At 43.5% G+C, this 16,960-nt stretch overlaps 1 protein-coding gene across 8 annotated transcripts in view; it reads right to left on the bottom strand.

Moving 5' to 3' along the window:
- PARD3 (par-3 family cell polarity regulator) overlaps window positions 1–16,960 on the bottom strand; it is a 2,149,932-nt gene that overhangs the window by 1,229,467 nt on the left and 903,505 nt on the right. For all 8 annotated transcript variants that reach the window (XM_069648049.1, XM_069648048.1, XM_069648046.1 and 5 more), the window contains exon 5: window positions 7,308–7,442. In XM_069648049.1, coding sequence (XP_069504150.1) covers window positions 7,308–7,442 — 135 coding nt within the window. The remainder of the gene's footprint in view (window positions 1–7,307; window positions 7,443–16,960) is intronic.

The following is a 16,960-nucleotide window of genomic DNA, read 5'->3' as shown; positions in this document are numbered from 1 at the left end:
CCCTTCTTGACTGCTTTTCCATCAACACCAGCTCACTGCTTCTTCTTAACAGTGATGCTTGCTTCATTCACATGTGTCACACTCTCCTGGCACGATACCGTGGCTTGGTAGACCACCATGCACTTTTTACTCTTTTTTATGTTTCCTTGGCTCTTGCCAATGTGTGTTTCTTTATAACAAAGTTCCTTGCGCTCTTTTGGCTTTGGCTAATGTTGCATTTCTTATACAGTACAACTCTGCGTTCGCTTGGCTTTGTTAACACTTGTTTCTCAAGTAATACAGTTGCTTGTATTTTGGCTATTGCCAATGCTTGGTTATTCATATAATGCGATACTTCATTTCAATAAAGTTCACAAACTTCCCTTCAGTAAGATTCACAATCTTCCTTTAATTCCGCTCAAGATTCAAGAGTGTTCACAGCTTGCTTTCATTTCATTCGGTATTCAAAATTACTTATATTAGCTTTCATTCAAATAGCAATGCATGCTTTCATTTAATTTAATGTACATTACTTAATTTCTATCATAGCCTGCGAGCCCGGTGTTCCCCATTTTGGTTGCACTCACTGGTCAGACTTACAGCTTCTTGCAAGGTCCTCTGCTGCCATGGGTTTCTTTCTACCCATGCGGTTCCTCGCATCTTCTCCCAGCGGCCTTCTGTGGCTTGCAATCGCCCAGCAGTGCTTCATCTGTGACTCAGGATTCACACAACCGCTTCCTTCAGTCATGCCAATCTCCTTCCTGCGGCTTACTACCGGCCTCCACAGTCCTGTACACCCTTGCTTCCCACTGCATAAACTCTGCACTTTCCATTGGTCTCAAGCGCTCCTCACGCCACACCGGAGAGGTCTGCCGGCACCCAGCAGTTTGTTGGCATTATACCACAGCTGACTTCATTTCTCTCTTGATTTGGGCTTTTAAAGTTCTGGCCTCAATGCCTATTTCCAAAAAGGACTGGACCGTTCACCACTAAAGCGGTAGTTCTCCTCATCTCAGTACTTGGCTGGGGACGATATGTGTCTGCATTACAAAAATTAGGATGTGTTGTTCTAGTGGTCCTCTTCTTCGTCCCAGTAGTCTATTGGAGTGTTTTGGGGAATACTAGGGAAAGGGCTGAAAAAAGTCTATAAAGGCTTGAGGGATTGAGAGTTTGTTGTGAAAGGGAAATGGGGGATACCATGTCTCACCTAAGGACATCCTCTCCCTACTCCCCAAGACTCATCCAGTTGACTCTCCCTAGAATATCCACCCCCAGTGTCAGGATCCAAAAAATGATGGCCTTTCCCTGGCCTCCCGAGAAAAGGATACCGGGGAAAAAGAAGTGAGGACATCCTCAGGTTGCTCACAATGGCAAGAAAATAAGAAGGCTGCACATGTATATTCTGTTGCCAAATAGAAAAGCATTAAATATTTTTTAAAGTCAGACCATTCGCAATCTATTTGGTATTTGTTAGTGACCTACATATATGAAGTAGTCTATAGACCTGTGCTTCTATTTAACTAGGTTGTAAAAGAAACCAAGAAGGAAAAGTGATCATGTTGTTGGGTTAAAGAGTCTGTGATCTTTGTTATCCTAAAACAACTGGTGTTTTCAATGTATGTGAAAAGTGAATTGTCAGGAAAGAAAAGCATTTGGGCCATGGAGTGAGGTGGTGTGTATAGTGATCATTCTTGTGTGAGATTGATTTTGTCTACTAAATAATACATATATATTCTTTCTGCACACCAGCCTGATTCTTGGCTTGCATATAACAAAGGGGTGAGGGATAGGATTGGTATTCAATGAGTCAAAAACAGCATTAGTGAAGAACCCAAAAATATTTGGGGGGAGGAGAACGAACTCTCTGCATTAATTGTTGCCCCATAAATCTCTCTTACAATTTAGAATTGTTTTTCATTCTGTGTTCTTTTGGCAGCCGTGTTGGAATTCGGTTCATGCCCTCATATTAATAGAACACATGTCTAAAATTGTGAAGAATTATCTACATAGTTTACCAATAGAAGACTTTTTGTGAGATAAAATGAGAAAGTATTTTTGAAACATATATAGAACCTCAGAGCTTTCCTTATGGACCTACAATCCTTATGTAAAGTCACAGAGCATGGTGCTCCTCATTGCTAGTGTCAGAAATGTGCAACATTTGATCATGGATAACATGTGGGACAGGTGTTAGCAGATTTTTGATGAGTTAGAATAAGGTACACATTATCACAGTGCATGGAAATTCATTTGTGCCGGCATATCATTTTCGATTTCAAAATAGAACGCCAACACATTGTGCTCTTAACGTTTTTTGAATATATATTGATAGAATTAATTATTTTTGTAATTAATTGAATCAGGCTCCAGTGATGAATCCAGACGTCGTACTTTATGGTTAACTGATTTTTTACAATGTTTTTGTCCAGAGGCAGATGAAGCATCATTCATAATGTCAGCCCCACCCCATCTCTACATCATAGGAACAAAAGGAGCGCATCAATTATGGCATCTACCCATTCTCCACCGCCATATTGCAAGTACAAAAGACGCTATTCACTAAGGCAACCTTACCAACCTTATCCTGGATCAATCGAAGAAGAGATGAATTGGCAAGCTCAAGAAGAAAGGAACATGCAGTAACCAAAGATGACGAGAGCAAGTGCCATCACTGCTAAAATGACACGCGTAGACGCATTAGACACAAAGCAGATATGCACTCACCATAAAGATACACTAGGTAAAAACTGCATTTAGACACGAAGAATGTTACCTGCATTCAATAGATACTAAAAAACAATCAATGGATACGCTGAAACGCAAGACGCATAAGAATACATATAAAGGTTGCTTAACGCAGAAATGCAACAGTAACAAGTGGCCATTTTGGCTACAGCGAGTTTCGACTCACAGAATCATCTGGTGATACAGAGCTGAGCAGACCAGCCAATAGCTGCACAACTGCCAAGGTTGCAGTAGAAAAGGGAGATTTGGTCTGGCAACAAAGAGAACAAAAGATCATATTCCCAAGCATAAGATACATTTCTCTTAGATTAAGTAAAGAAACGAACAACCCTTGAAAGCCAGGTGCTCATTAAGGATTAATATTGAAAGAAAAGTAGCTCGAACAAGTCTCTAGTGAACAGGAATGGTAAAGACACTGCATTAATATGGGCTAAAATCCTACTAAAAGTCAAGCAGATTAATCCAAAATGTGGTCTCATCACACGTGACTTATGGTTGGGGAACAGTCGCTATTCATTAGCTCCTGCCTCTGATAGGCCAAGGCCTTCACTCCCCTCAAGTTCCCAGAACAAAGATACAAGACAAACCAAGTTCAAATCTAAATGTCCAAGCTTGTGGCCTAGGAAATCAGAGATGGTGTCTTATTAATTGAGAAAAGCAGTACCATGATGCCGTACCCCCTACCACGATTGTTGCTCTTGTGCTGATGTCTTGCACCTCTTGCATTAGCCAATTGTTTGTGTTGTGATTATGTATTTTTACCTATAAGAAATTCAAGGGTGGTCTTGGGTGGAGCCGTCAGATAGCACATGACCAATGACAAAACGAATCCTTATTGGTCCTACATGTAGACAAATCCCTTAACCAATCCACCTTCCCGTAGATTTTTTTAAATGAAGAGTGTAATGAAACGTTGTGACGTATTTTTTATTCTTAAACTGTTGTCAAGCTTGAGAAGGATGAGCGCGTGGAGACATTTCATATTTGCTCCTGTCCCTGTTTCATCGAGATTGTTAACACAGGCCTTTATCAATTACCTTGACTCTTCCGTTATTGGGCGTGGGATTTCACGGCATGTTTGTCCAGTTTAGGACTGGGGACTTCCACCCCTCCATTACATTTGACATTCACTAAATATATTTTTTGGATGAAAAGCATTTTCATTTTGTTCTGTATGATTTTTTACTTTATTAGTAAACTACCTCTACTGAGAACACACAGGAATAGTTATTGCATTCTCATTTTGAAAGATTAAGAGTCAAATATAGTTTGGCTATAATATGACGATGTAGCCCACATGACAAAATTTGCCTAATGTTTTCTTTTCATTTTCTCTGCCATTAGAGACTTGGTGGACAACCTAATCCAAGCCTTAAATTGGTCACTGTTTAACCATAGATGAGATAGACAAGAGTTTGGTTCTACAGTTTGCAGCAGTTTGTCTGTCTGCAAGCGGTCAGTTACGATAGGAAGTACATAGATGCAGAACAACTGTCATTTTAACCATAGCATTTGCAGCTTCGTTTTTTGGGCCACACTTAAACTGCCAAAGAGGCCACAACAGTTATCAGCAGTGGTAGAGAGTAGAGCAGACACACTGTATGTTGTCATGTGAGCGATTCAACACATCAAGCACAGCATACAAAGCATAAAAAGAAATTTAGCAGTGCCTTCAGCAGGGAGAACTCAAGCCGTTCAATGCAAGAGGAATCCAGAAGATGTGCGGCATGACTATCTTTAGAAAGAGACACCCGGCGCCACTGTATTGCCTTCCAATGTTTTTTAAGAATATAAGCTTCATTTACAAAAGACAAAATGCATTCTTGTCCGGGTGATCCTTTGAACCAATGGTCTGACTAGGTCCAAAACTGAAAAATACTAGAGAGCTGTCAACATGTGTTTCCCAACATTGTGTGAAAGCTTGGTCAATGCAGGCCAATAATAATGGAATACACAATTTTTCTTTCCTTCCAATGGAAAATCATTTCCCGAAAGCACTTGAGTCAATTACAGCTTTAAAAAAAAAAAAACTTTGGTCAGAACTAGCATCGGTTTAATTTAAGATGGATTTTATTGCGCAAGAATAAAACAATGCTTAATTTGTATTTTTGAAAAATTCATAGCCTAATATGCAAAAAAGGACTTGAAATTGTGATTTGCATATAACATTGATTAGTTTCTTTGAAGTATCAGAAAAACATTCAGTGTAGGATTGTACAATAGCTAATTATTAGTTCTTGTAGAAAAAGAAAGTAACCTTTAGGTCCCCAAGTCTAATCAACTTGAGTGCTTTGTCATTTCCTCTGAATAATCGCAAATTCAAATTTGGATACAAAAACACAGCAAGTACATACTTAGAGTTGACATTTGCAACATACAGAAATTGATTAACAATGAAGTGTACAACGCTCGTAGCTTTCACCAATAGGCAATGATTTGAGCTTCAGAAGACAGGGAACTATTTCCTGGAAGATGGCGTGAATTGCAACCGAATTACACAGAACGGTAATGTTTATCCACAAAGAACGAAGTTCCTGAAATATACTGATTTTGTTTGAGAAACTAAAAAGAAAAAAACGTTAGGTCCATCATTTTTTATCTTAAAAGGTTACTAGAAAACATATGTGAAACCAGGCGCGATCTCACCTTTTTAGTTTTCAATACTATTTTCCTGGGTTGCCTAGCAGTTTGGGCTGGCATGGCCTTTTATGGGAGGGAACAAGCCTGATTTGCATATGATGGTCTTTAACATTCTGGAATTGCAGGGCAGGCTGAAAAACGATGGCCTCGAGGGTTGCACAGAGCTATGCCAGAGGCCAAGATTAATTCTCAACCTTCCAGCCATCACCTCTTTTGTTTGGCTTTAAGCCGCCTCGAATAGAATGGGTATGCTCAGACTTGGGTCCTGAGCCTGTCCGGCCTAGACCCAAGTTATGTTTCAGCCTCATTGGGTGTCACCAGTTGAGTTGAAGTGTTTCATGGGTTGCTTGTGGTCTTATGCAGAAGGGCTGCGACCAAGCATTTTATGCTAGACCATGACTTATGTGGTGGGACAAAGCTTGTGATTCATACAGTCTTTCACCTTATGGACAGCCTTGGTGTAGCTGAAACAAATTTGGTCTATAGGGTTGCCCCGAGCAATGCCAGAGGTTACGATTCATTCAAAAGCTTCCAGCCATCACTCTCCTGCTTTGCTACAGTCACCCTTAGTGGGACAGGTGTGCCTATGCATAGAGTCCAAGGCTACACCTCGCTGGCAATGCCCAATAAGCATGTCTTGGGTTGCTTGCGGTCCCATGGAGAAGGGATGTTAACTAGCAGTTTTGGCTGCACTTCCCACTTTGGGGTGGGGCAAATCCTAATTATACTTGTTTGTTACCTTTATATAATGGCATAGTAGGCTTCAAATCCTTCAAGACATCGCAATTTTCTTTTGTTTGCCGTTTTCCCCACAGAGACAGACAACACATGAAATATTGCATTAGAATGCATGAGCTACATCTCAACCATCAATATCCATAAATCAAGGTCATACTATCGATCTGCATAGTTATGAATCTGTGCTGAAAACGTTTTTCTAACAGCTTCCTGAAATATCTACAGTAAAACCATTTTGACTGAGTTTTTACATTTTTGTTAAATAAATTCCCACAATTCGGCTACCTGGAACTTTCAGCATGATTACATTACCTTTTAGCTCATCGTGCTCTAGTGTAAACAACTAAGCTCTTGCTGAGACGATTGGTTACATGGATTTATCAAACATGGTGTATTGCGTACAGAATAGACTATCTGGTCAGATCAGAATTGGCCTTGGTTCATCTAGTTCAATTGGGGGAAGGTTTTCCGCTTCATAACTGTTCCATTTGTTAGAGAATTTGCATTTTTAAAAATTCTGAGAATTGGTTGCAATTCGGCATCGGCCCCAATGAAGATACTAAGACATCCTTGGTCCGCAGACATGTTTTTACAGACTATTCCCTACAATATGGAATTGGTGTCACCATGATTGAGAAACCGAAATTCCAGAGAAGTAGCTGCCAGCAGCACACAAAGGTGCATTGGTGGTTAAACGCAAGGGATATGAACGGAGTCCCACCGGTGACAGAAATGTCTTTGTACAGTTGAGTTGGAGGCACAGAGCCATTCCAAACATGTGGAGGGAGTGCATCTTGCGAAAATGGGTTGCGAGAAAGATGGGAGGAATAGAAAGGAATGCATGAGGTGGGAAGTATGAGGATAAGGCGGGAAATGCCACAGACGAGTGAATGTGTGAGCGGCTGACTGCTTGGTGAGGTCTTGGTAGACGAGTCTTTAGTTTCCCGAATGACTAAAGGCTGAATGCGCATCTAATGTATTGGTTACTAAGTGCAGTGAAAACGGCCAAAAAATGAGTAGCCGATTGATTCAATTAATGATTTTACGATTGAACAGCAGAAGCTAGAAGTGCTGCAAAAGAGAATTATTCTCAATTACACAAAAGCGTGTAAAATATTTATCACCACACAAAAAATTAGGCATGCTCCAACATTCTAAACCAATGTGGTGCATAAATAAACAACACTATATTAAGAACGTGTTACCTGTTCTTGCCGCTCAAGCCACTTGTCTACCATCGGATGAGTGGCACTTAATGACGAACGTGCATTTTCACGCTGAAATTGGTTAGACCAACCGCTGGTATCTCGTGGTAGGCTTCGATAGTTCTCATCCTTTGGCTAAAAACAAAAAGGCAAAAGACCAAAGCTTACCACAAGTAAGTACTTCCAAATTTACCCAAAGGCACAACTATAACCTTTCGACAAAGATCCAATAGTGGCATTATGTTTGGTACAGCTTGCGTGTTCAACGAAGTGACAATGTTGGTATTGCTTTACTATGACTCATTCCCCAGGTTTGTGAGTATCAAGTTAGCATTCATGGCTAAAGTAAATGAACAATAAAAAAGTACCTGTCCATAAAATTCACTCACGATTTAGGCAATTTCATAGATCATCGTTATATCACAAATAATACAATGGTATAGTTACTTACCTGAACAGTTCCTCATGGCAAATGAGAATTGCCTCACTGAAGAGGACGTTAAGACAGCTAGATGGTCTCCATTTCCAAATCTGCTTTTGGGAGGGTTCAAGATAATTATAGTTTCCAATACAGCTTTATTGATTAGTGAACATTCCAAGACTGCATTCACTACTGAATAAACAGGTATGGGGAGCTAAGGCAGAGCGTACAATCTGGCATCTGAGCAGACCACCGTGCCTCCAGGAATAGAGCAATCCATCCATCATAGCAGTGCACCCGCAGTGAGATTTGTAGTGGTATAGACCTCTAGGTGCTCTTCCACATGTCCCCCTGGAACTGGATATTCCTTATTGTCCTGCAAGTTGTTTGAGGTCCACAGGTTTTATCCTGTGAGTAGCAGTTGTCTAGCAGGATCCAGGCCACGGAGGCACGTGGGTGCGGACCTACCCTATACTCCAGGAGAATTTGTGATGTGGAGCCAACTAGGGAGTCCGATCTTAATAGGTGGTGGGTGAGCTGTACAATGGTGGTAGGTTCAGCTTGAAGGTAACATTCGTAAAGAAAGTGGGAGATAAATGGACTAGGCTCCTGCAGTAACCTAGGGTTTGCCACGGGCATCACACGTTTCCTGTGGAATCCCCAAACACTACACTGCTGAAATATGTTGTTAATCCCAGGCCTGGGTGCAAAATCTGCACTCGCCACTAGTCATTGACTAGTGATATTTTATTCTGGGAAAGTAAGAAATGTTGTGCTGTCTGTATGTATAGAATTAAGACAGAAAGTGACTTTTTATGGCTGGCTAGAAACTTGGAACTTGAATTTCTGCCCCCTGTCCATGTCAATACATTAAGATAATGTCCTCCAAGTAGAAAATTGCGCAGGGCAGCAAGGTCATGCTGAATAGCAGAGCCCACTTAATTGGAAAAACGATATGGTGCAGCAACTGGCTAATGTGCTGCGGACGGAGATCTGAAACCCCTTACACAATCCTTCCATCAATTCATCGTTTAAATGTATAGAAATTAAGATGCTTGATAGGGAATATTTGTCCTATGCAAGTCTGCATAGTGCTATCTCAAACAGAGGCCATCTCGCGATTGGTGCAGGAACTTCCCACATGTTCAGGCAATCCTGAGTCATGGTAGCAAAGACTCTCCTGAAGTGCACAGTGTTTGCTTTGGAAGCGTTGCCTTATACGCTAGTCTTAGATTAAGGAAAAATGATGGGCAATCACTAGATCAAGGGTTACCCAATTCGCCGTTTACATGCTGCCCAGTTTTGTGGGACCGGCTCACACCCCCTGTCTCTTTCTCACTTCTTGAGCTGCGTTCCTTGGGAGACTTCGATGCCTACAATCTACATTTTCAGAAGCATCCCTGTTTGACTCTGCACCTTGAAAATTGTTTTTTCCCTTATCCCTGCAGCCAACGATCATGTGAACAGTGTCTGATAAGTGATTATCCAGCTGTGAAGGATGCGTGCACAAAGCATAAAGCCTCTGGACTTAAATGACCTGGCCACATCAGAGCCTGGCAGTACATTGGGCCTGGGCCAGAAACTGCAAATCCAGTCATGCCTTTGCATTTGTCAGATTAATATTTCAGATCGATCAAACGCAGAGGCTAATCCAGGGGATAACATGGCCCTTGGCCCTGGACTTCTCTGGACCAATCCTGGTTTTCACACGTTTGCCCATCACAGGGTGCTTTCTTTAATGGACTGAAAAAGTTGGCTTCACCATATTGGCACAGGGTGCTATCCATCTGGCATGCACTGCTTTTACCTCCCACGTCACATTTATAAAATGTGTGATACATAAGAATTGCGCCGTTCATTTTAATTTGCAATGTGCCATCTTGGCAGCTTATCTTAGGTTTTATCACCTATGCAGAGGATACCCAAATGATGGCCCACTTTGTGACCTGGTACAGCTCATAGTGAGGCAAACTCACAAGGGCCATTTCCCCGCATTTCTTGCTGAATTTCGATGAGGGGCATTTCCCCCCCCAATACCCGCCTCTACAGCCCCAGCCCTACCCCTACACTTAAATGTTTTTTTTTATTCCCTAACCCAACACCCCCCATAATAATGTTGTGAAAAAATGCAGGGGAAAAAGCAATGGTGATAGATCCGGTACCACTGGGTGTCAACGGAACAAAGGCAACCATGATTTGGAAGTGTGACGAATCTGAGGATGTCATCCCTTCTCCTCTAGAGAGAGACCTTTCTGATGGGGCCAGGGTGGTGCGTGCAGAATGCAATAATCCCTCTGGTGGTGGTGCACCGAGAGAGGATCACATGGAGAATGAATCCCTCTATGGGATTGGGGACCACCATTATCGGAGAACAAGGTATGACCCCCCCGCACCCGCATAAACTGAACCCTAACTCCTCCTTGCACCTCTTTAGATAGGGTTGATGTATTTTGTTGCCAAATCAGTCAAACTAACAAACATCACAAGACTGACAGACCAAAAGATAAAGTGTTTCAGACATAATATGGAAACTGGTACTGTGAAGAGGATGATCAATGCAAGGCCGAAGATCACCCGGGAGAGGCCGAGTGTGTGGTCTAGCTTCTTACCACAGGCGACTGGCCTGATGAAGTACAACTATCTTGCGTGGGAGTTTCAAATCGGATCAGCTGGGTGCCGACCAGAGAGCATTTCTCATAGGGGGAACTGTGGGAGCGGTGCAGGAAAACAGCCGTCACGGGCTGGAAGGCGGGAGAATGCTCCAGGTGTCCCAAGCGCCGACAAAGTGTGGGAGAAGGCGACTCAGACTGCATAGCCGCTGTAGACCCCAATGGGAGTCCGAATGATGCCAGAGCCTTGCAGAGGGGGAACCGTGGAAACCTGTCAGAAAAAAAGGAAACTGGTACGCAGGGTGTCCGGGAGGTGTAGGAGGTCCAGAGAGGCCATATAAATCTGGAACAAGGGGGTCTGGGACCCTAAGTGACTTGTACACTTGGCAGGAGAGTGAACCAAGCATATACAAAGAAGCAGTGCAAGTCTGGGACCCACATCCAAATAACAGAATGGGAAGCAATGGGTATGGGACCGTGAGTGACTGGTACATCTGGCAGTAGAGTGAACCAAGCATATACAAGGAAGTAATGCGAGTCTGGGACCCACACAAGAGGTCGAGTATAAGAGGGTTTGGGACCCCAAATGCAAGTAAAGAACACACAGAAGAGTAATACGTTTGGCAGGAGAGTGAACCAAGTGGATATAAAACACAAGTGTGAGTCTGGGACCCTGAAAGAGAAGCCATGAGAATCCACTGGCTTGGCAGGAGAGTGACCCAAGCCACTTCGGCGAGTCTGGGAGTGTTAGGGAGAATTCTCTCTTTAGGCTGAATTTCCTAACCTAGTGAGTACCCAGCAGCTTTGCTGGATTTCTGGAGTTTGTTTTTTTCTCCTGCCAAGACTGAGACTCTTTTTCTCCCACTCTTGGACATGATTTATGGTGTTCCTTTGACTGTTTATGTGTTTTATGGGCTATGGGGTCCTTTACTCCATAGGGTCTCATGTGTTTTTACTATGTGTGTTACACAGCACCCTCCGTGCAGTGACACAGGGGTGTCATAGTGACACCCCACCATAGACTCCATACCCTAGGACTGACTACTGTCTCCCAGGGCATGCCATTGGCTTAACTAGTCCCAAATTATTAACAGAAACCGGTACAAACCATCATATTGTGGACGTACTGGTCGGGGCAATTTGATTGCCCCGGGGTCTGTTAGTCGAGGGGGCACGTCTCCGTCCCCCCTGATCGACTTTTGGCTGGTGGCAGTGGATACTACTTTTTATATTCGACCGCGAATATATCCCTATGGGATTTTCCCATTGTTCGAGGCTACCAGCTTTAATTATTTAATTCTCATAGCCTCGAACATACCGCCGGTTTATTTATTTAATATTAATTCGCCAGTTGGTACTTTTTGCCAGGAATCGATTCTAAAATGGCGTTTGTGTTCTCTTCTGTGACTCCAACCCAAGTCGAGCCCTTTTTTCCACTTTTGGCGGGCTTCTCCGCAGAAGCCTCCAAAAGTGGTGCCACTCTGTCTGGGTACCACAGGGGGTGTGGGAGGGGATTTAGGCACCTTGGACTGAGTTACCTTGGTAACTCAAGTCGCACTCTTTTGTGATTGGCCCAAGTGGTGAGCCGGCCGGCTCACCACTTAGCATGTTTGATTGACAGCTAGGCTGAGTGAATGGAGGTATGCTGCATAAAAGCAGGGCTTTGGGGACTGGAACTTCAGAAGTCGCCACAGGACCTGAGAATCCGATGAGGGAGAAGCTGAGCCGACCTACCATGACGACACCACCGATGGAGCCCTGCGGAACCGACTCACCACTTCCCGACGACAGAGAAGATCTCCCGGCTGGAGAGGCTTCTTCTCCTGACTGGTGGGCACAACCAGTTTACCTTCTTTTCCTCGCATCCCAGGACGTCTTGTGGTCGAATTGCGTGTGCCAAGCACCCCGGCAACCGGATAGCCACTTACCACTGGACCGCGAATAAAAGGACCGCTCCTTTTACCTGGGAACTCTGCGGCTGGTTTCTTCCCTGGCAGTGCAACGGACTCCTGTCTTCCTCCCCGATGAGATCCTCTCTTCCCCCGGACAAAGCACCGACTTGCATCCGCTGCCAGGAACAACTGCCCCCGCTGGAGTATTCTCACCACTTTAAGGTACCGTGTCCGCCAGGCCTCCCTTTTTAAAGATTGCTACAAGGTAATAATAATCCCTTAACCTTCTGGACTGGGCTGGCCGCCCTGACCATCTAACTGGTCCCTTTCTTTGGTCCAACTCTTTCTGAACCTTTTCAAGACTTTTGTGCACTTCAACCGTGTGACCTTGGACACATTTCGTTCTGATCCTCTTAAAGTGGATCCGGCCTTCTGAACTCTAACTTCACGGTTTTACTTTGCCTTCCTCTCTTGTTGTGTTCTTGTGAAAGTGTTGGGATCTGTTTCAAATTATACTCTGCTTTTCTCTCCCTTTTTAAAACGAATTATTAGAGTGCCATCTGCGTTAAGCGCTCACCGCTGACTGAAAATAAGTGGGGCTTTACTTAATAATTGTCTAATATTCTTTTAAGGGAGTGTATATCTTTTAGTGACCGTGTTTTTGAACTGCTTAACATTAGTGCCTGTGTGTTTTACTAGATGTGGTTTTAAATAAATAATTATATCTCTTTTACACCAAGCTCTGGTCAGTGTTTACTTGTTCTACTGTGTTCTTTTGACCTATTGTGAATACTCTGTATACTGCCCAACTCTTCTTGAGGGAAGTCTGACTGCTCAGCCACAGCTACCAAGTGAATCTGTGTGGTACAGACTGCTACCAAGTGGATTTACTGCCAAACACCTGTAGTCTTAAATCTTTTGCAGTGGTCCCAGAGGGAACTGCACAGGTTTCTGCCTAACAGGGACCCGCAGCCATATAAGAGACTGGCAATAAGAGGGTCAAGAACCCTAAGACGGATAAAAGAAATCCAGTGCTCGATAGCGGAGCATGCCAAGCTGATGAGATATAAGAACTGTGAAGCCAAGAAACAATTCCTTGTGAGTTATCCAGTAACTTGGGATAAAAAGAAATCTAAGGGAAAAGAGCACAACCCTAGGTTTAAAATCTTGCATTTAGAAACATTATTTTGCATCTCTTTTTTCTATCATTTTCTACTTGCAGCAAAACTGGGAATTCTTCTGTTTCAAACACACAAACAAAACTTTTTCCTTTGAGAAGGCAGAAGTAGGTTTTTGGGACACGACTGACAGACTTCTTTATTTCAGACTTCCTGACAATTGTGCTAGGTTCCTTTGAGGTAGGGAAACCCTTTTTAGCTTTAGGGATAGAGAGGCCTTTTTCCAACCCTCCTTTTATTAATAAAAGTCTATATCCAAAAACATACCAGCGCGTGCCCTAGCCTTACTTCTGCACCCTTACAAAAGGAATTAAGCACTTATGGATCACCAACAATCTCTGCTAATTATCAGAAATACCAGCTTCCTTCTTGTTAAGCACCTCATCCCGCAGCGAACGTAGTGAGAAAGTCCGAGTTTTTTCCAAACAGAAAACTGCTACTTGTGCTCTATCAATCAGTGTTGTGGCGAATCCTGAGCTATTGTCACTGCTTCAGATGGGGGAGCACCTTTCCATGAGGCCAGGGGGTGGTACACAGCGGGAGGATCTCATGGGGAGGAAGGACCACATTGAGAATAGTTGCTATTCCGGTAGAACGTGGTATCCCTTTGACTCTCCAACCTTCTCCCAAAACCCATCCAATCCCAATGTTCACACGTGTTGTGGAAGCATATCTCAGACAAGTACTACTGGGATGAGGAAGAGGCAGCGAGTAATGTAGATAACTGACAAGAAGGAAGACGGACATTCTAGCTTTTCAAGTTATCCTATTGGCCTGCTGTCATTCAAAGGCAGCGAGGTAACAGAACAATGGTGTCTTCAGTGTCGGCTCATCAGGAGCAGAAAGGGAAAACATCCGGCAGTGACCGAAGCTGCGCAAGTGCCTCGAAACCACAAGTGAGCTGAAGGCGAGACATGTGAAGACCGGGGATGGTCCCCCTGAGCCAGGAAAACAGCAGAAGCACCTAGGAGACCCATGAGCAACCGGAGAGAGATGGCCAAAACGCTACAGGTACAGGGGTGGCTAGTTTCAGGGTTGGGGAGACCCAGAGAGTGCTTGTAGACCACAGTGAATGACAGAAGGAATACCCATAGGAGCAAAGTGACCAAGTGAAGGGGGTCTGGGACCCACACCAGAAAGACATACCCAAATAAAGGGGAATACAAACTTTGCATACCTAGGAGTATACTCACAGACCTTGGCAGCGGAGTAAACCAAGGCTGTGGCTGGAAGAAAGATCAGACAAAGAACTTGGAGAATAAGTGTAGGGGTTAGGGGGCCCATGCTGGGGGAATGCTCCCTAAACATTAATAAAGATGAATACTAACTTTACATGCACAGGCGGTGCTCACAGACGTTGGCAGGAGAGTAAACCAAGGCTGTGGGGTGAAGAGAGATCTGAGAGAGAGAACATTGAGATCAAGTTAAGGGGGCCTTGAACCCAAGGTGGGGTCATAAACCCCAAACCGTAATTAAGATGGATAAAAAGCTTATGTATATAAGTGACACTCAGAAACCTCGGAATGAGCGTAAACCAAGGCTGTGGGTGTAAGTGAAGAAAGAGAAGTGTGAATCCAAGGATGTGAAGTACCCTACTTGGCATGAGCGTCAACCAAGGGGAAGGGTACTTAGAAAAGGTCAGGGATCCGCAGCATAGCTTGGGAGGGAGAACCAGGCTATTCTTCCTCTTCACAGGGCCTGAGGGGAACAGAGTAGAGATCTGGGACCTGTAGCAATTGAGAGGAAAATCAGAGCATAACTTGGGAGAGGACCAGGCTATTCTTTCTCATCGCAATACCTGAGAGACAGGTCTGACCACCAAGGAGCTGGGACCCTCTAGATGACTTAGGAAGGGTGTCCAGATTATTCTTCCATGTTATAGGGTCAGAAAGTCAGACCTGATGAGTAAAGGTAAAGATTTATCCAGACCCTTAAAAATACAGAGACAATATTGGATAAAGTGGAAAGACTCAGGGAAAAGGGAATCAACCCCTTGAGCCTTGTAGAACTTTTATTGTGCTTCATTACAGCTTTTTGGAACTTTTGATTGTGAGCTACAAAGTCGGGCCGAAGGTCAGCAGTAAGAGACATTTCCCTTTGAACCTTCTATTGAGTTTAGCTTGTGAGGGATAGCTTGGGATTTGGACACAGGACGGCCAACTATGCTTTCGACATTCTGACACAGTTTCATTAGCTAGTTTTGTTGCGGCAGGGAAACCCCTCTTAGAGGTAGGGCTAGTTAGGATTTCCTCCAACCACCCCAGCTTTTGTTATTGATAAACGTGTTTGCCAATCAACTTATCCAAGTGTCTGAGTCTTACTGCTACACGCTCACAGTGCAGATAACCATTCTGAACGCCACCATTCCCTCACAATTAGATCATCAATATCAAATGCCGGGGCAGGTCGTTCCCACCTCAGACAATTGCATCTCATTAGGAACTTGGCTGCTCCCTTATTGATATCACTGTATAGACTGTATAACCCATTTCCTGCTATTTTACAAAAGTCAACTTAAAACTCTGGGCATCATTTCTACAATGTGACATTACTCACTGCCCTCTAATTTGGACCTTCAAGAATAATAGTTTTATCTGGTTCACCCCTTGAAATGTTCCTCATCAGGGTCCTTGATGGTGCTCAATAAGAAAGGGAGTGGGCATTCACAGTTCAAGCAGAAGACAGCCTACCCTTGGCAAACCTAGATGCCCATTGCAGCTGTTCTCACAGCAGCCCCTCACAAACTCCAAACGGCCAATGTTCAGTCAGTCTAAATTGCAAAGTGCATAGAAACCACATCAGACAGTTACACACTTGGAAAAATGTCAAGATTGCAACAATATGCCATCAGTACCACAGGAAGGACAACTAAACAGCATGGTTAAGCAAGTCTTCCAATCCTCGGCACAACTAATGTGTCTACAGACACCCCCACATGCATGGGAGCTGCCATAAGATGCAAGTGGTGCAAAGACCCTGCCCCATCGTCTAATCTTTCACTAGAAAATGAAGGCAACAACATAAAATTAGAAAAAGAGAGACTCACATTAACATCCAGATGGGTGGTGAGAAAACTCAATTAGTAACAGCACTCTAAAATTGCCATGATGCAACATTATAGAGTTCAACAAGACACATAACGAATAATCCACGCAGTGAAAGGCATTTCTGTTGGCACCAAAGTAACAACAACAAAAATACCTGTACATCTGCTGCTTTTCAGGTGTCCCTGCTAAAGCAGTGTTACCATTATTTCTGAAGACCTTATCCTTTCTTTTGTAGCTATGTGTTCATTAGTTTCAGAAATATGAGCAGAGGGAAGGACACGTGGTTACATTGCAAGCAACGTACAGCCAGGAACAAACCTGTTCTACAGGGTGTAAAGCTGAGCACCCTACAACCATACAATTAAACACGTGGGAATGACCATAAGGAAAGGAAGGAGCAAAGGAAAAATAACCAAGGGATCAATCAGATGAACAATGTGAGAAGCATCACAAAAACACAATCAGACCTGTGAACAAGAATGTGTGTAGGGTGTGAGCAAGAATGT

The sequence above is a fragment of the Ambystoma mexicanum genome, chromosome 2q, assembly GCF_040938575.1.
Source record: "Ambystoma mexicanum isolate Mex_15411 chromosome 2q, UKY_AmexF1_1, whole genome shotgun sequence".
NCBI classification, from domain to species: Eukaryota; Metazoa; Chordata; class Amphibia; order Caudata; family Ambystomatidae; genus Ambystoma; species Ambystoma mexicanum.
The sequence above is the reverse complement of the archived record's forward strand: the minus strand, read 5'-3'. Positions and strand labels throughout refer to the sequence as shown.